The sequence below is a fragment of the Microcaecilia unicolor genome, chromosome 2 (genome assembly GCF_901765095.1).
Source record: "Microcaecilia unicolor chromosome 2, aMicUni1.1, whole genome shotgun sequence".
Lineage (NCBI taxonomy): Eukaryota > Metazoa > Chordata > Amphibia > Gymnophiona > Siphonopidae > Microcaecilia > Microcaecilia unicolor.
The window spans coordinates 325670457-325690444 of NC_044032.1; the positions used below are offsets into that span (position 1 = coordinate 325670457).

Genomic DNA, 19988 nt, shown 5'->3' on the forward strand with positions numbered 1-19988 from the left:
AACACTCCAATGTCCACTGCTCTTTGAAGGGCAATTCCAGAAGAAGAGGGAACCAAATCTGTCGCGGCCAGTCTTTCTCACTAGAGGTATCAGAGGATATGCACACAGAAGGCCTGTCCCCCAATGAAGAAGGAAGGCATCTGACGCTAGTCTGTCATGCGCCTGAAGCCTGGAACAGAACTGAAGGACCTTGTGGTTGATCTGAGTGGCAAAAAGATCCACTGAGAGGAGTGCCCCATGCTCGGAAGATGTTGCAGGCTACACCCATATTTAGAGACCATTTGTGTGGTTGCATTATCCTGCTTAGCCTGTTGGCAAGGTCATTGTTTATGCCTGCCAGATAAGTGGCTTAGAGAAACATGCCATTTGGCGAGCCTAATGCCACATCTGAATGGCTTCCTGACACAGAGGGTGAGATTTGGTGCCCCCCTGCTTGTTGGTGTAATACATTGCAACCTGGTTGTCTGTTTGAATTAGAATAATTTGGTGGGACAGCCGATCTCTGAAAGCCTTTAGAGTGTTCCAGATTGCTCGGAGCTCCAGGAGATTGATTTGAAGATTTGTTTCCTGGAGGGCCCATGCTCCCCGAATATGAAGCCCATCCACATGAGCTCCCCATCCCAGGAGAGATGCATCCGTAGTCAGCACCTTTTGCGGCTGAGGAATTTGGAATGGAAATCCCAAGGTCAAATTGGACCAAAATGCCCACCATTGAAGAGAGTGTACCAGCTCTGGGGACACTTGGATGACATTTTCTAGATTCCCCGTGGCTTGGGGAAGCTAGGGCCAGTTGAGCAGATCTCATGTGAAGACGTGTCATGGGTGTAACAAACACTGTGGAAGCCATGTGGCCCAACAACCTCAACATCTGCTGAGCTGTGACCTGCTGTGGATGTTCGAACCTTGGACGCTAGGGAAATAAGATTGTCCACCTGTGTCTGTGGGAGATAGGCTCGAACAGTCCTCGTATCGAGCAGGGAGGGCTCCTATGAACTCCCATTGCTGAAAAGGATGGAGATGGGACTTGGTGTAGTTTATAACGAACCCTAGGAGCTCCGGCACCTGAATAGTCATCCACATGGACTCCTGAGCACCGTTCTCAGAAGTGCTCTTCACCAGCCAATTGTCAAGATAAGGGAACACATGAACTCCCAGTCTGCATAGCAATGCTGCAACTACCGCTAGACACTTGGTAAAGACCCTTGGAGCTGACGTGAGGCCAAAGGGTAACACGCGGTACAAGTGATGTTTTCCCAGCCGAAACCGAAGATACTTCCAGTGGACTGGAAGTTTCGGGATGTGTGTATATGCATCCTTCAAGTCCAGAGAGCAGAGCCAATTGTTTTCCTGAATCATGGGAAGAAGGGTGCCCAGAGAAACCAACCTGAACTTTTCTTGGACTAGGAATTTGTTCAGGGCCCTTAGGTCTAGGATGGGACGCATCCCCCCTGTCCTTTTCTACAAAAGGAAGTACCTGGAATAGAATCCCAGCCCTTCTTCCCCTGGTGGAACGGGTTCGACCACATGGGCCATGAGAAAGGCGGAAAGCTCCTCTGCAAGTACCTGCTTGTGCTGAGAGCTAAAAGAATGGGCTCTCTGTGGACAATTTGGAGGTTTGGAAAGCAAATTGAGGGTATATCCGAGCCAGATTATTTGAAGAACCCACTGGATGGAGGTTATGAGAGGCCACCTTTGGTGAAAAAACATTAACCTCCCTCCAACCGGCAAGCCGTCCAGAAAGGACACTTTGACTGTGGCTATGCTCTGCTGGAGCTAGTCAAAAGCTTGTCCCTTGCTTTTGCTGGGGAGCAGCTGGGGCCTTGGGCGCACACTGTTGACAAGAATGAGCATGCTGGGGCTGAGCCTGAGCAGGCTGGCGAGCCTCAGGAGCATACCTACACCTAGAGTAGGAATAGGGAGCACTCCGCGACTTATCAAAATACTTCCTAGTTGAGAAGGCAGTTGCAGAACATGCCCAGCAGGAGAGAGAAGACATAGCATCAGTATGCTTCTTGATTTGGTCAGCAACTTTCTCGAAATTCTCTCCAAAAAGATTATCCCCCAGGCAAGGGGAATCCGCCAACTTCTGCTGAAAAGAACGTTCCAGGTCAGAAATACGTAGCCATGAGAGTCTGCGCATTGCTATAGCTTGGGCAGAGATCCTGGATGCCACGTCAAAAGTGTTGTAAGTGCCCCTGGCTAAGAACCTGCGACACACCTTCTGCTGCTTGATCAACTGGCGAAACAGCTTGACCTGCTCTGGAGGGAGTGCATCAACCAAGTCTGACAGCTGCTGCACCAAGTTCCGCAAGTAAACATTCATGAAGAGCTGGTATGACTGGATACGAGCGATGAGCGTAGATGAAAACAAAAGAAAAACAAGAAGAGTGGGGAACAAAAAACCACCGAAGGCACTTGAAAAACACAAAAACTCTCTGACCGGGCGTGTGAGGAGCCACTACCAAAAGCAGCTGCTCCTCATGCGGAAAAAGCAAAACTCAGCCAGCGTGGTCACACTGTGGGTGGGTAGGCACTGGCACATGCGAAGTGGAGAGCTGCACGTGCTCCAGAAAGCTCTTGTTTTTCCTTTGGCATATTGCCAAACCGGGCGACTTGGGATGGTGTCTACCCACTTGTGAGAATTGTAAGTCTGCATGTCCTCTGAGAAAAATCTTCTCCCCACTGCCCATACTGATACCCCTCTACAGTCATAGCTTCAGACTTAGCTAGGTTAAGCCACAAACTAGACACTCTCCCATGTTCACTCACTCGGTGTAAAAGCTGAAGAAGAGAGGGCTTAGGATGAGTTACAACAAATAAGGTAACTGCAAATACCATACACTTCACCTCCTCCCCACCAATTTGTTGGCCCCTCACCCCCTGGTCTGCCTGCAAGGCTATCAACAAGGGCTCCAGAGCAAGCACAAACAATAACGGAGACAAAAGGCACCCCTGATGGGTACCTCATGCCAAAGAAAAGTAAGAGAGCCCTCCATTGATCAGCACCGCTGACAGAGGGTTTGTATACAAAAGTTTTATCATAGTAGACCTCCCATGCCATATATGTCAAATAAAAGAAACAAGTAATCCCAATAGACACAATCAAAAGCTTTTTGTGGATCTAAACTGACCACTAAAACAGGAACATTCCCAGTAGCACAATGGCAATAGTCACAAATACTTCTCATTAACAAATGTCTTAATGCTTTCATATAATGTAAATAGTTCAATAAACTGATATTTCCGCCAGCGTTGTTCACAGCGGTCTTTTTGAATTCATTGGGGGGGGGGGGGGGGGGGAATCCTACCCAATAACACCTTTCTTCCCAGGTGGAGGCAGCAGGCACCAAATATTCCAGAGCCCGCCTGAAGAAGACTCCAATCAGGTTGGCCTTGGACCCAGGGACACCCACAAGGTGGGATTTCATATGGTGATATTTTAACTAAATACATTTTCAATTAGCTTTCAGAGGTCAAAACCTTCTTCTTGCTGCTATGGAAGTTTTGGTTTCTGAAAATTAGTCACAAATGTATTAAAATTAGTCCAGTAAAAAATGTCACCTTATTTCCATTTTCTATTTATTTATAACCTATTTTTAAACACAGCTACCACAATACTTTGTTAAAAATAAAAATCTCTTTTCTATCTTTGTTATCTGGCCATTTACTTTTTCTAATTGTTTTGCTCCCAGTCTCTGGTTTCTGCTTTCTTCGTATTCTCTTGCTAGAATTTCTTGTTCATTTGTCTTTTTTTCTTCAGCTGCTTTCTTACATTTATTTTTCTACCTCTGTCCAGATTTAATTCTTTCTTACTACCCAGTTTTTAATTTCCCTTTTTTTTTTTACTGTGCCTACCTACAGTCCTTCCATCTCCTTCCCTCACCCTGGCTCTCCTATTCCACTTCCTCCTATTTCTCAGTCTCTCAGTAACTCTATCCTCTTTCTTCTTCCCTTCCATCCAGTGGCGTACCAAGGGGGGGCGGTGGGGGCGGTCCGCCCTGGGTGCACGCCGCTGGGGGGGTGCCGCGCACCTGTGGGCTCTTCGTTTTCATGCTCCCTCTGCCCTGGAACAGGTTACTTCCTGTTCCGGGGCAGAGGGAGCATGCAAACGAAGAGCCGGCAGGCGTGCGGCACCCCCCCCCCCCAGTGGCGTGCACCTGGGGGGGGTTCGCTGTTGGATCGGGGGTTTTTTTTGTCGGGGGGGGGGGGCGTTGCACTGTTCCGGGGGGGGGGGGCGCATCGGCGATCCGCCCTGGGTGTCAGCCCCCGTAGGAACGCCACTGCTTCCATCTTGCATCTGCTCTCTTTCTTTCTTCCCCCTTTGATAAAGCATTTGCCCTCTTTCTTTCTTTTTTTCCCTTCCATCCAGCATCTGCCCTCTTTCTCCCCCCTTTCCATCTAGCATCTGCCCTTTTTCTCTTCTTTCTTCCATAAATATCTCCTCTTTGCTTTTGCTCCTACTCTGCCCCCCCCCCCTCTCCCACTACTGCTCCTTCTCCAGGCCAGCAGTGGCGGCACAACAATGTAAACCTGTCTCAGGGCCACACCCTGCACCCGGCTGCCCCAGAACAAGAAAGTGACGGAACTGGCAGTCATATGCAGGGAGACTGTTGTCCCAAGATGGGTTTACATTGTTTTGCTGCTGCTGGCTTGGAGAAACAGCAGCGGTGACGGCCACGTGAGTGAAGTGCTGCACAGGAATCCGGAACTGCTGTGTGGACATATTTTTTAAACATCATGTTTATTCAATGCAAAATGAAAGTTAATAGAGTGAAGCCTTTTGGAGGAATAAGCTTTGCTCTGATGTAATGGGTGGAAGGATTCCTCTCCCCCTCCCCCCCGAAAAGAACAGAAGATGGGTGAAATACTAAATTCCAAATCTGCCTCCAGAAACCCCGAACCATAGAGCATTCTCAAAACATATAGCCAAATTTGCTCCTCAACTAACAATATTTCAAACAGCTTCCATCTGTATCCAGTCCCGCTTTGTGTGCCCTCCAGGGGTCCACATATGTTTGAAGGAAAATTTGTATTCCAATTCTCTTAATACCATGTTAACAGATATTGTGGGAAGGTCTCTGAAATTCCTCTGTAGCAACTCACCAACATGGAGAGATCTGGCATGGAGGACATATGCTCCTGACAGTGGGTGAAGAACAGAGCTTTCTAATCTATTGGGAGTGAAGAAAGTATTCCCCTCATATATGCCCACTCTATGTGCCTGCCAAATCGCTCACCAACAAGGAGAGATCTGGCATGGAGGACATATGCTCCCAACAGTAGGTGAAGAACAGAGCTTTCTAGAGAGAGAGAAGAATGTAGTCTGCTTCAGCCAATCTCATACCAATCCTACTCCATAAGCCAAACTGTAGATTTTTAAATCCAATATTCTTTTATATTTTATTCGATTCACTAGTCTTATATACAATTTTACCCTTAAAACAGGTCCCGAAGTGGACTTAGGAATAAAAAACAGCAGAATAAATTCAATTATCACTAAAATAATACGTTTTCAAGCATTTTCCGAATACAAAATAAGAATCAATAAACCTAATAGATTCAGGAAGAACATTCTAAATTGAAGCTGCCTTGTAAGAAACAGTTTGCTCAAGCATCTTTTTTAAACTAACCCCTTTAAGAGAGGGATACATATGTTTAAAAATCCTAGAACATCTACCAGGAAGCCTTCCCATTGGAAAGAATAGCATAGTCAAAAATTATTCTAGGACATCCACTCAAAAAAATTTGAGCACAAAACAAGAGACTTTAAAATCTAATCTCTTGTGCAATGGAAGCCAATGTAATTCTCTCAAGAGTGGCAAAACATGATCAAATCTTGATCTCTTGAAAATCAAATGGGCAGCTGTATGCTGAACTAGCTGCAATCTTCTCTGCAAACCCAATGTAATTCCAATATATAATGAATTACAGTAGTCCAATTAGGACACTATTTGGTTAAGATTGAACAGTTATGTTGCTCAAAAAGTGCACGCACAGCTCTTAATTGTTTCAATTTAAAGAAACATTTTTGTACATTATTCACTTCGGTTTAAAGGTAAGAAAAGAGTCCAAAATTACACCAAAAACGTTTGAAGTAGCTTCAAAAGAAAGTGAGACAATTCCATCAAGTGACACACAGGATGGAAAAGATGGAATTTGAGCTCCAAACTATGAGTCTAGTCTTAGAGGAATTAAGCTTCAACCAAAATCTATCAGCCCATATTTGAATCTTAGAAATAAAAATTGTAATACTGGAAAGACTGACACTTATATTTGGATCAACTTCCTGAAGAACAAATATTTCATCAGCATATAAGTAAAGGTGTTCACCCTTGTCCATTGTTGCTGAGCTCAAAGATATTAAAAACCACAGAAGGGACAATGGTGAACCCTGAGGGACACCCCATTTTGGAAATCAAAATTGTGAGATGTTACCACATACTTTCACTACATATGAATAATTTCAAAGAAAATTTTGAAACCATTTTAAAAGAGTTTCTTCTATCCCCAGCTCTGTTAATGAGATCAACAAAGTGTCATGGTTCACCATGTCAAACGCAGCTGACAGATCGAACTGCAAACAGCTCTTCCACCGTTGCTGAGAATATGTTGTACCTTGGCAGTTAATGCCAAAAGCAAAGTTTCAGTACTATGGAACGAACAAAAGACATATCATTAAGGCTGTAAAATAGAAAATTTATAAATATAGGTCATCACCTGTTTTGAAACTATAGATTCTAAAAGACCTGATGATTAATTATTTTGGGTAACTTTGCAATAATTGCTGTGTTTGTTTTAAAAAAATGTATATTCTTCCATTCAGCAAATGAGACATCACAGTATCAATATGAGTAGCTTTCTATTAGAGGAAGCTGCTTAAAAATCAAAACACGTTTTACCAGATGTTGAATATTTGTAGTTATCTTCAAGTATTTGAGGAGAAAAAAATCTTTTTAAAACTGTCCGCAAACATCTTTGATCCCAAGCATCTGTAACTCGACCACCATATGTAATTTCACCTAAACAAAAATAAACATTTTCATTCATTTTATTTTTGCAATTTCTTATTGCTGTTTAAGAAAGAGGTGAGTTATTACTATTCATCACATATAGTTATGGTTCACAAACCTGCCTTCAGGAACTCCCACAGCCTGTTGGATTTTCAGAATATCCACAATGAACACACATAAGAAAAATCTGTATATTTATTTAATTTCCATTTTTTAAGATCACTAGAGCAGTAGCACTTATTAGGGAGAGTCTGTCCATCCGTCTTTCCATCCAACTGTATCCATGGATCTGGTTGTGTATATGCAAATAAACTCCTGTATATAGGTAAAGGTGAGGAGGACAGCTTTTAAAGAAGAAGCAGTTGGATGGCAGATTGCGGCAGACCCTAACTCCATAACATAAAATAATATAATATAACATGAGAGTTTTACATACTGTTGCAACTGGTGGCGCCTGACAGTTTACAATATAGTAACTTCTTACAGGATGAAAGTAATCTGAAAAAGTGAATTGAAAGCTTACTTCTATGGATCAACCTACAAAGACCTCGATATGTCCTGCGCAAAACTAAAGAAATCAAATATTCAAGGCAATATTCATCTAATATTTTAAAGACTAAACACTAAATTTTGGATTCTATCCTAGTGGCAACAGGAAGCCAATCCAACATTTTGAGTAACAGAGTAATTGTAGGGGCTAGATTCCTGCCCATATCTACTATAATAAAATTCACCCTCAACATTCTGAAGACAACGTTCTGAAGTCACTCAGTCACTCACTGAAGGGTTCATGGATTCATGGTGGTGAAGCCACAACACTGACCATGTCTCTCTGCCCCCCCCTCGCATGACGGACCAATCAGAAAAAACACCCTCAACGTTCTGAAACACAAAGGACCATCACAACACCGTTCCCAGGCAACACTAGGCAACGTAAGACGGACCAATCAGAGGAAACTATGTGACAATAAGGGAGGAGCATTCCCCAGCAGAATGGCTCATTATCTGTGCAGCACGGAGAGCGCAGAACCACCGCTGGAACAAGAGAAGAATATTCCTGCTGTGGGTATGTGCAAAAATAGATCGGGGGGGGGGGGGGGGATTTTTAAATGCCTAATGCCAGTACTGAAGAGTGCCAGAGGGCCTATAGCACAGACTATATTTGGGATCGCTTGACATGGAGTCAGAGGAGCAGGAAAACAACGTGCCCGTCACCATCTGGGACGTGGGGGAACAGGACAAGCTGCGGCCCAGCTGGAAGGATTACCCGCGACCCAGCCAGCAGCAAACAGCGACCAAGGAAGGGGGAGGAGTACTCCTTCCCTGCCTAGGAATCGCTGGAGACTGGCTGCCAAACTAACGAAACAACCGCACACTGACGCACCACCTCCATCATTCGAAAGGCATCCACTCTTTCTTCAATTGAAATGCAAACTAATAATACAAAACAAACAAAGAATACATGGTTTCTCAGGCGGCTGCAGGTAACTCCCCACCCCCTTCCTCTTCCCCTTTTGCCGAAGCGGCCAAGGACGTGCCCAACCATCCCCAGCCTCAGGCAAGCTGTCTCCCACCTCGGGGATTCCCCGAGCACCCGGAAAAAGACGGCGCTGATTCCTGCAGCGCATAAATGTTCCAGCATTCCCCTGCAGCCGGCCTGAAATGGACCAAACATACCGGATCACCCCCCGATGGCCCGAGACCGTGCTCCTCTCCTTTCCGCCAACTTAAAACAACCATCCCCATCCTCAGGCAAGCCGTCACCCACCTCCAGGATGCCCAGAACCCCAGCCCAATGAAAAAAGATGGCACTGCTTCCATCAGCACATTTCTCTTCCAGCATTCCCCTACAGCAGCCCTGAAACGGCCAAAAAATACCGACAAAGAACGTGCTCCTCTACCTTCCGCCCATCTAAAACAACACTGCTGCCTCAGCACAACACAAAAAAAAACAACACTCAACAAAGGCTGACCCCCCTACAACCACATTTACATTTCACCAACAGAAAGACCCCCCTCCACAAACCTCCTTGACAGACAAAACCACACACACACAATACAACAGAAACACACCCTCAAAGCCACACACCAATCCAACCCACTTTGGCAGCACAGCACAGCACATCCCCCAACCCCCAAGCAAAAAACAAAACAAAACAAAAAAAAGACACACATCAACAACCTGCACACACACCGCACCCTCACACACTCACTCACACACACACACACACACAAAATAACTCTGTGACACATACACACACACAAAAAAAAAACCCATATGCTAGTGCCCGTTTCATTGGTTTCGGAAACGGGCCTTTTTTACTAGTAACTATAATAAAGAGCTTAGGCAACAACTTCTGTACTCCATAGTACAAAGGTACAGTGATACTACAATTCAGCATGACCTTTGTTTGGAATTTTGTCAGTGCTTGCACTTTGGGAAATTCCTAGAACTCACTGTTGCTATTGCCAGCTGATGCTGCCGGGAATAGCGAAGATACTTATCAATAGCAGGTATTCTCCAATGACAGCAGGCCTTATATTCTCACAAATGGGTAACATGGCGCTGCATTGCCCAGTCTGGAGCTTATAACCAGCTTTACAGAGCTCTGAGAAGTGTGAGAGACACGTTCCACCACACATGCAGGAGTGCCTTCTTGTTCACCATGAGGGTGTGGTTTCTGCAGTTAAATACTACAGCATAAAAAAAGTAAAATAAAAAATAGGAGACAACTCCAAGGGGAGGCAAGAGGGTTTGTGAGAATATAAGGCCTGCTGTCCTTGAAGAACACCTGCTACAGGTAAGTATCTTCATTGTCTCTGAGGACAAGCAAGCCATTAATTCTCACAATTGGGGTATTCCTATCATACAGGCTTAATGAAAACAAGAAATAGTGGTCAACTGGACCTTGCATCAGTGAGGACATAATTCAGGTTAACCTAAAACTGAGTGAGAGTGCAGCCTGGAACAGAATAAAATGGGCCTAGGGGGTGGAGTTGGATTCTAGACCCCAAACAGATTCTGCAACACTTTCTGCCCGAACTGACTGTCATGTCGGGTATCCTGCTCAAGGCAGTAATGAGATGTGAATGTGTGGACTGAAGACCATGTTGCAGTCTTGCAAATTTCTTAAATGGAGACTGACCGCAAATGGGCTACAGAGACTGACGGATAAGATGCAGAAGAGATCCTTCATTCTGTGTGATGAAATCTCCATGGTCCTTTGGAGGATAACTCCAGAAAAAGAGGGAACCAGATCTGCCATGGCCAGTAAGGTGTGATCAAGATCATGGTCCCGTGGTCTTGTTTGAATTTCAGCAAAGTCTTCCCCACAAGAGGAATGGAAGTATACGCTTACAGAAGATCTGTCTCCCAATGAAGGAGGAAGGCATCCAACGCTAGGCTGCTGTGATCCTTAAGTCTGGAACAGAACTGAGGGACTTTGTGATTCAGCTGAGTGGCAAAGAGATCTACAGAGGGGGTGCCTCACACTTGGAAGATCTCACGGGCAATGCCCATGTTGAGGGACCACTCATGTGGTTGCATAACCCTGCTCACGAAGGAACATGCCATGTTGGCGATCCCAGCGCCACATTTGGATGGCCTCCTGACACAGAGGGCATGATCCGGTGCCCCCCCTGCAGGTTGGTGTAATACATTGAAACCTGGTTGTCTTTTTGAATGAGTACAATTTGGTTGGACAGTCGCTCTCTGAAAGCCTTTACAGCGTTCCAGATTACCTGGAGCTCCAGAAGATTGATTTGAAGACCTGTTTCCCGGATGGACCAGACTCCCAGAGTATGAAGCACATCTTCATGAGCTCCCCAACCTAGGAAAGATGCATCCATCATCAGAACCTTTTGAGGATGAGGAATTTGGAATGGTAGTCCCAGAGTCAAATTGAATTGAATGGTCCACCAGAGCAGAGAATGAACAAGCTCTGGAGACACTTGGATGACATCTGCTAAATCTGGGCATGTCATGGGTGTCACATAAACTGTGGAAGCCATGTGGCCCAACAACCTTAATATCTGAAAAGCTGTGACCTGCTGCAAGGCTTGAACCTGAGAAGCCAGAGCGACTAGAGCGTCCACTCTCGGTCCTGAGAGAAAAGCTTGAACCTGTTGTGTATCGAGCAAGGTGCTAATGAATTCCAATTGTTAAGCAGGTTGAAGATGGGACGGGGTAGTTTGTGTTTCAATCATTTTTATTAACTTTTACACAATCAACTGTTACATTTCACATTGCATAATTGTTTCCACAGTTATTTTGCCATGTCATCAAATTTATATTTTGCGTTTTTACCCCTTAACTACTCCCCTTCCCCTCCACATTCCTTATCCCCCTTTCCTCCCAAACCTCCCCTCCCTCCCCTTCTGTGTCCAATAACAAGCAGAGGCTGCAGAAGCAGCAGCATCTAGGGTTAGAGGTTTAGTATCTGGCTCCGAGCTGTTGGGGTCAAAGTTTCCCAAAAGGGTGCCCATCTGCATTCAAATTGTTTCCGCAGCTAAGGCTGATTCCGCACTTCCAAATGTTCTGTATGTAAAAGCGTAAGCATTTCAGTTCGCCAGTATTGCAGTGATGGTGGTTTATTCCTAAGCCACTCCTGTAAGGTTGCTTTTTTTGCTATCACTGTAGCTCTTTTTACAAAGTCTATATATCCTTTTGGGGTTGGCTTACTGAGCCCTGGATGTCCGAAAAGCAACTTTGGATCATAGTTCCATCTTCGAGACCAGATCTCTGTTACTTGCCTTAATATACTTCTCCAAAACCAGACTACTTTTGGACATGTCCAAAACATATGAGCCAGTGTGGCCCCTTCTTGATGGCACTTCCCACATGCTCCATCCGGTAAGGCTCCCATATGGAACGCTCTTCTCGGTGCCACATAAATCCTTAGTGCAAATTTATATTGTATTTCCCAATGTTCTGCCAGTTTTGTAGTCTGCCAGAGTGTCCGCACATGGTCCTTAAACATAATCTCTGTTATCTGGCATCCCAGATCTTGGCTCCATTTTGTCGCATATCCCGCATAGTCTGGCTCTGGCATGGTATCTCGGATGTGGCGATGGTGGTAGGCCATTGGTACTTTCAATTGCGCCCCCAGCGATATGGCAGATGCCAGTTCCAGGGCAAACTAGATAAGTGGAGGGGCATAAGCGAACGCCAACACCCATCTCCATGAGCACCTATATCCGTCGGCACCTATTTCCGTGAATGGGACAAACCGTATTTTCGAAAAAAGATGGGCACCCATCTTTTTTCCGATAATACGGGTTGTGCGGGGCAAATGCCTAGGAGTTGGCCATTTTTCAGCTGGGCACCCATCTCAAAAATGAACAAATCCAAGGCATTGGGTCGTGGGAGGGGCCACGATTCATAGTGCACTGGTCCCCCTCACATGCCAGGACACCAACTGGGCACCCTAAGGGGTACTTTTACAAATTAAAAAAAAATATAGTAGAAGAGCTCCCAGGTGCATAGCACCCTTCCCTTGTGTGCTGAGCCCCCCAAATCCCCCCCAAACCCACTGGCCACAAGTCTACACCATTACCATAACCCTAAGGGGTGAAGGGAGGCACCTACATGTGGGTACAGTGGGTTTTGGGGGATTTTGGAGGGCTCAGCATTAACCAGCACAAGTGTAACAGGTGGGGGGGGGGTGGGCCTGGGTCTGCCTGCCTGAAGTCCACTGCACCCACTAACAACTGCTCCAGGGACCGGCATACTGCTGTCAGGGAGCTGGGAATGATATTTGAGGCTGGCATACAGGCTGGAAATAAAAAGTTCTAAAAGTTGTTTTTTTTTGGTGGGAGGGGGTTAGTGACCATTGGGGGAGTCAAGGGGAGGTCATCCCTGATTCCCTCCGGTGGTCATCTGGTCATTTAGGGCACTTTTTTGGGACTTATTCGTGAAAAAAAAGGGTCTAAAAAAAGTGCCCTAAATTCTCGCTAAAAACGGCTATTTTTTTCCATTATCGGCGAAAGCCGTCCATTTCTGTTCGGCTGATAACCACGCCCCAGTCCCGCCTTCACCGTGCCTCCGACATGCCCCGTCAACTTTGGCCGTTTCCACGACGGAGTGCAGTTGAAGACGCCCAAAATCGGCTTTCGATTATACCGATTTGGCCGCCCATGGGAGAAAGACGCCCATCTTCCGATTTGGGTCGAAATATGGGCGTCTTTCTCTTTCGAAAATAAGGCGGATAGTGTCTTAACTGATAGTAATGGAAATAGTCTGTTGGGCTGATTTTGAACTGGGCTCTCAATTCTGCAAATGTTCTGATCTGTCCTTCATCTGTGAGCACATGATGCAGGTACTCTATCCCCTTTTCTTTCCATTTCTTGAATGCAGCATAACTTCTCCCAGGTTCAAACCCTGGGTTACCACAAATTGACAAATAAGGGGTAGTTTTCTGTGAGAAACCATGCATACGACAGATCCATTTCCACACCGCTCTCAGCGTAGGCAAAATATGTGACTTCTGCAGGACTACTGGGGGATGATGCTTGCTGCCATGCAGGAATCCTGTAAAGTTGTCTGAGCCAAACAGGCTTAGCTCTATATGTGTAGCTGAGTATTCACTTGTCTTTCGAAACCAGTCATTTAAGTGTCTAATTCCACAGGGTACCGTCAAATATCTCAAAGTCAGGAGACCCAGGCCCCCGTATTCTCTTGGAATCTGCAGAATCCACATCACAATTTTCGCTTTTTTTCCCTTCCAAAGGAATTTCTGCAATATTTTATTTATTTGCCGTTCCACTTTCCTTGGAAGGTAGAGTGGGAGTGTTTGGAATACATACAGCCATCTAGGTACAATCATGTTGTATAATGCTATTCTGCCAAGCAAAGAGAGCGGGAGAAGTTGCCACAACTGCAATTTGTCAGCCATATCCTCCAGTAGTCTGTTCACATTCTGGGCACACACCTGAGCTAGGTTCTGGGGAATTTGTACTCCCAAGTACTTGATCGCATCTTCAGATTCCTTCATTCCCAATTCCTCTAGCCCTGTGTCACACACCCCAGGAGAGATGGTGAGCCAATGTGATTTATGTGTATTAATTTTGAACCCTGAAAGAACACTATATTGTTCAATATATACTCAATTATGAAAGCCCACCTTCTATAATCACCCTAATCACTCCCTTCCTACTTCTTTCTTCCCTTCCTTAATCGCTACACATTACTAACTGCATCTGATATCCTGTAATGACAATGTTAACAAAACTATGTAAGCCACATTGAGCCTGCAAATAGGTGGGGGAATGTGGGATACAAATGCAATAAAATAAATAAATAAATAAATATGCGTGTCCAGAGCTGTCTCAACAAGTTCTGGGGGTCTTTCATCACCATCAACAAATCATCTGCAAATGCTAAAGTCTGCACTACTTCTCCGCCCACCTCCAGGCCCTTTATCTGCTCATCTTTCTTTAGAGTGCGAAGCAGCGGCTCAATTGATAATAAAAACAGTAAGGGTGAAAGGGGGCATCCTTGGCGAGTCCCCCGCCCTATGTCTATAGAATCTGTTCGCACTCCGTTAATTAATACAGACGCAGTAGGTTTAGTGTATAGCGTTTGCACGGCCTGTAGATACCAGCCATCCATCCCTGTATATTTTAACACTCCAAACAAAAACTCCCATCCTATTTTGTCAAATGCCTTTTCGGCATCAAGGCTTAGGAGGATTGCTGGTATTTGATTAACTTGACTGTTGCTCATTGCCATCAGCAGTTTGCGCACATTAGTGGAGGAATGCCTGCCTTTCACAAATCCCACTTGTTCAGGCCCTATTATATCTGGTAAATATTTAGCCAACCTGGTGGCCAGTATTTTTGCTAGTATTTTTATATCAACGTTTAAGAGCGAGTGGGCCGGTAGTCTTCAGGTTTGTCCCCTTCTTTCCCTGGTTTAGGCAGTAGAGTAATCAGTGCCATGTTATTATGTTGAGGAAACCCGCCTGTCTCCACTGCTTCCTCAAGATAGGCATGCAGCGCTTGTAATGCTTTCTGAGGTATCATATTATAGAACTCACCCGTAAACCCATCTGGGCCCGGGGCGGAATGAAGTGGCAAGGATTTAATAGTATCTTGGAGTCCTTTGCCAGTGATTGCCCCATTTAGAGTCTGTAATGCCAAGGGAGAGAATTTTGGTATCATTGATGCTTCTACTGTAAATAGTTTATAAGGGATTCTTTATCTATTCCTTTATATTTTTGGTACATTTGGCTGAAATGTTCTCGGAATATTTTTGCTATTTTTTCACTTTTTGTATGTATTTGACCTCTCTCGTCCTTTATAGCTGATATCACTCTATTCCCTCCCCATGTTTTAACCACTCGGGCAAGCAGGGTCCTTGTTTTATTTCCAAATCTTTGCAGCCTGTACTTATAATATATAGCCCCTTTAAGTGCCCTTTCCTGTAGCAAGGAGTTAAGTGCTACTTGTACAGCTTGTAGTTTCTCTCTATGTTCCTTAGTTGGGGTTTGTGTATATTGCCGTTTAGCTCTCCTTGTCCGTGCTTCTAGCCGCACTATTGCTGCTGTCAGTTTTCTTTTCCTTGCACAGACATATGCTATTGTATCTCCTCTCAGTACCGCTTTTGCTGTTGGCCAATACAACTCAGAGTTATGCTCATGTTGCTTATTATAACTGGCAAATTCCTCCCATTTTTTATTCACATAGGCTTTAAAGTCTGCATCTGCCGCCAGATAGGTTGGCTCTGATAGAATTTCCCTGCCTCCAAGTCTATCCATACCATGGCATGATCTGTTACTTCTTCAGGCCCTATTTCCGCTGCGTAAACTTTTTGAAATAGTTTTTGCCCTACTAAAATGTAATCAATTCGTGAGAGGGTGCCATGGGCTTGTGAAACATGGGTAAATTCTTTTTCTCCAGAATGCAAGACGCGCCAGGCATCTACTGGATGTGTTGCTACCATAAACACGAGAGTGCTCTAACTCTGGGGCCCCCACTGTGAGCTTTCCGCGGCTCTGAGCAGTCTAGCTGGGGGTCTGCCACCATGTTTAAGTCTCCCATTATCAATCGTTGTAAATTAGAGTACTGGTTACAGTGTTGAGTTAATTCTTGGTAAAATCTTTGGTCATAGGTGTTGGGCCCGTACACTGCCACTACCAATAAATCCAGGCCCTGAAGCCACATGCGCACTAACACATAGCGGCCCTGAGGATCCTGTACTAATAGTTTTGTTTTGCTGCCAGGCCTTTCCTCACTAGAACAGCTACTCCCCCATGTCTTCCTTCTGATGAAGCTGCATACACCTCCCCCACCCAATCTCTGGCTAGTTTTTGGTGCTCTTCTGCTGTGAATCGTGTCTCCTGCAGACAGGCTACATCCGCCTTGTGTCTTTTAAGTGCTGTTAGGATTTTGTTTCTTTTAATTGGTGATGAGAAACCCCCCACGTTCCATGTTATGAATCTCGTTGTTTTAGGTTGGGTCATACTGCCGTGAAATTATTCTCCTTCTCCAGTTAAACATAACAGTATGAGGCAGTGGCGTACCTAGGGTAGTTGACACCCGGGGCCGGTCATTTTTTAACACCCCCCCCCCCCCCCCAAATCCAGTACTAGGCATGCCGAGAATACAAAACACTCAGGACCTATAGAGCAATTCTACCATACCATAAGCAGTCATTTCTACAAGTCACACAAGGAAAAGGAAAGCATCTTAAACACTACAGTGAGCACTAGAACATCAATTCACCTATTGTAAAACGAAACCAGACAGAATAGTACAGATCGTAGATCCTGCACAGTCAATGCCAACTGAAAGCCATGTCTTTTTCACAAACACAGATACACCCTAATCCACTATAGAATAAGTAATCATAAACTTTCTATTTAGACAAAAATTAAACTGAACCCCAATGCCAGACTCTGCATACAATGCAACACCACAGAAACAGAAACTGGCCCCTAGTACTGTGCAAAATATAAAGACAGCAGATGTAAATTTGAAAAAAAAAAACCCTAACAAGTACCAATCACCACTTTACAAATTAACAAATAGAAATAAAACAAATATAGAAAGTAAAATAATACCATTTTATTGGACTAATACATTTAGCTTTCAGAGGCCAAAACCTCCGTCCTCGGGTCAGTACAGTATAGTGCTGTTACAGTATCCTATCCTGACCTGAGGAAGGGGGTTTTGTTCTCCGAAAGTTAGTCAAAATGTATTAAAATTAGTCCAATAAAAAGATTACCTTATTTACATGTTCTATTATAAACATTTAACACATCTACAATACTTTATCCTAAAGCAAAAAAAATAAAAAAATATATTTTATTTACAGTTTGTTGTCTCTGGTTTCTGCTTTCCTCATCTTCTTTTCACCGTCTTCCTTCCATCCAGCATCTGTCTTCACTCTCTCTCTCTCTCTGCCATCCAGTGTCTGCCCTCTCTGCCGTCCCTTCCATCCACTGCCTGCCCTTTCTCTCTGCCCCTTCAATCCACCATTTGCCCTCCCTCTCCCATCCATCCAGGGTCTGCCCTCCCTCTCGCTCCCCCTTCCATCTAGAATCTGTCCCCTCTCTCTCTCTGCCCCTTTTTTCAGCCCCCAGTTCCAGCCCCCTTCTCCCCTCTGAACACCCCCACCCCAGTCCCCTTCTCCCCTCCCCTTCTCCTGTCTGAGACCCCCACCACAGTCCCCTTCTCCCTTCCCCTGTCTGAGACCCCCACCTCAGTCCCCTTCTCTCCTCTGAACACCCCCACCCCAGTCCCCTTCCCTTCTCCCCTCTGAGATCCCCACCCCAGTCCCCTTCTCCCCTTTTCCCCTCAACACCCCCACCCCAGTCCCCTTCTCCCCTGTCTGAGATCCCCACCCCAGTCCCCTTCTCCCCTCTGAACACCCCCACCCCAGTCCCCTTCTCCCCTCCCCTTCCGAGATCCCCACTCCAGTCCCCTTCTCCCCACCCCAGTCCCCTTCTCCCCTCCCCTTTTCCCCTCTGAACACCCCCACCCCAGCCCCCTTCTCCCCTCTGAGATCCCCACCCCAGTCCCCTTCTCCCCTCCCCTGTCTGAGACCCCCACCCCAGTCCCCTTCTCCCCTCTGAACACCCCCACCCCAGTCCCCTTCTCCCCTCTGAACACCCCCACCCGAGTCCCTTTCGCCCCTCTCCTTCCCCACCTCAGTCCCGTTAAAACCGGCGAAGCAGCGCCTCGTGCCCTGCTTGTAAAAAAAAAAAGAATCAAATCTCCTTCCTTCTCCTCGTCTTGACGTCGACTCGGGCCTTCCAATCAGATTGGAAGGCCTGAGTCGACGTCAAGACGAGGAGGAGAAGGATGAAGGAGATTTGATTTTTTTTTTTTTTTTTACAAGCAGGGCACGAGGCGCTGCTTCGCCGGTTTTTTAAATGTGCGGCGCCGCGGGAACGGCCACGGGAGGCGGCGGGAGCGGAGCACCCCCCACCCACTGGCACCCGGGGCAGACCGCCCCCACCTTGGTACGCCACTGGTATGAGGTCTGAGTGCCCAGCTCCACCCATTCCCCCTACATTCCCCTCTACCTCTACTCCTGTCCCTCTGCTCATGAACTCTATGGCACCTTGCCCCCCCCCCCCTCATCCCCTCCTATTCCCTCCTGTCCCCTCTCCCAACCCCCTCCCTTCCTTCCCCCAAACTGTCCCATCATTCTCTTGAATGTGGAAATAAGATCAAATTAATGGTCCCGTCCCCCAACCTAAGTCCCCACTGTAACTCATACTCAAACCGTACTTGAACTCCCGTGTCCTATAATACAACTAGCTTCCTCCTACAACAAGGAATTGTACCTGGTTAGCTCAGGGTGATGCCCGTTTGCCCAGTTGTGTTCTCCAGCGCCCACGTGCTCTGTTTCAAGTGTCCAAAAGTTCTCCAGTATTTAACTCTCCCAAATTCTCAGTGGCTTCTTCTGGAGATGCAAATGTTTTCCATGTGCCATTCAGCATAACTTTCAGTTGCGCTGGATAATTTAGCATAAACTTTTGCTTCTTTTCCGCCAATCGCTTGCAAATTTGTCCATATGTCCTTCTTTTCTCTTGCACCAGCATCGAGTAGTCTTGGAAAATTCTCACTTTATTCCCATTGTATTCTAGCGTTTCCCATTTAAGTCGGGCTCCCCGCAGAATCTCTGACTTGTGAATAAAATTATGTACCTTAACAATTACTACTCGCGGGCGGTTCCTGTCACTCATTTTCCGGCCCACCCGGTGGGCTCTTTCAAGGCACAGCGGGCCCGCACTGTCCGATAGGGCGAATTCTGCTTTCATTCACCGTTCCAGTAGAGTTGGCAACATGTCATCCTGCACCGTTTCCAGTATGCCCACCAGCTGAAGATTGGATCTCCTCGACCTGTTTTCCAGGTCGTCAATTTGCTGTGCTTGTAGTTCTATTTTCTGTTGCAGCTGTTGAAGCGTTTCATGCGGGGCAGGTTCCGCGCTCTCCAAAGCGGCGACTCGGCCCTCCAGCTCCCCAGTTCGCCTCGTTGTATCTTCTAAAAGTGTCTCAAGGCTCGTTAATTTCTCCGTAATTTGTGCCAGTTGGGGTGCTATTGCCTCCTTCACTGCTTCGGTTAGTTGCATGAGTTGCGAGGTCGCAAACAACGTCGGGGCTGCTGGGGTTGTCGGGCTCGGCGCCATCTTGACTTCTCCTGCTCCGCGCTGTTTTTCTGTTTCTTTCTTGCTAGTTTTTCCGGGCATCACCTTTGTTCTTCGGATCACATACAGGTCCATAAGCTCGCCAACCTCCGCTGTATTGCTTTTGATGTCTTTCATTTTTATTGCAGTATTTGGGGAGCTTGAGGGCATCGGTTTAAGAGGAGCAGAGCAAACACGTCCTCTCTCCTCAGTCCATCACCGGACTTGGGGTAGTTTATAATGAACCCTAGTAACTCTAGCACCCGAATAGTCCTCTACATGAACTCCTGAGCACCGTCCTCTGATGTGCTCTTCACCAGCCAATCATAGAGGTAAGGAAATA

General features: G+C 46.0%; 1 protein-coding gene across 1 annotated transcript in view; it reads right to left on the minus strand.

Annotated features, from left to right (window-relative positions):
* The window catches only part of DNAH6 (dynein axonemal heavy chain 6), a 2906060-nt gene that overhangs the window by 543346 nt on the left and 2342726 nt on the right, over positions 1-19988 (minus strand). Inside the window, exon 71 of the mRNA XM_030192089.1 lies at positions 6900-7019. Coding sequence (XP_030047949.1) covers positions 6900-7019 — 120 coding nt within the window. The remainder of the gene's footprint in view (positions 1-6899; positions 7020-19988) is intronic.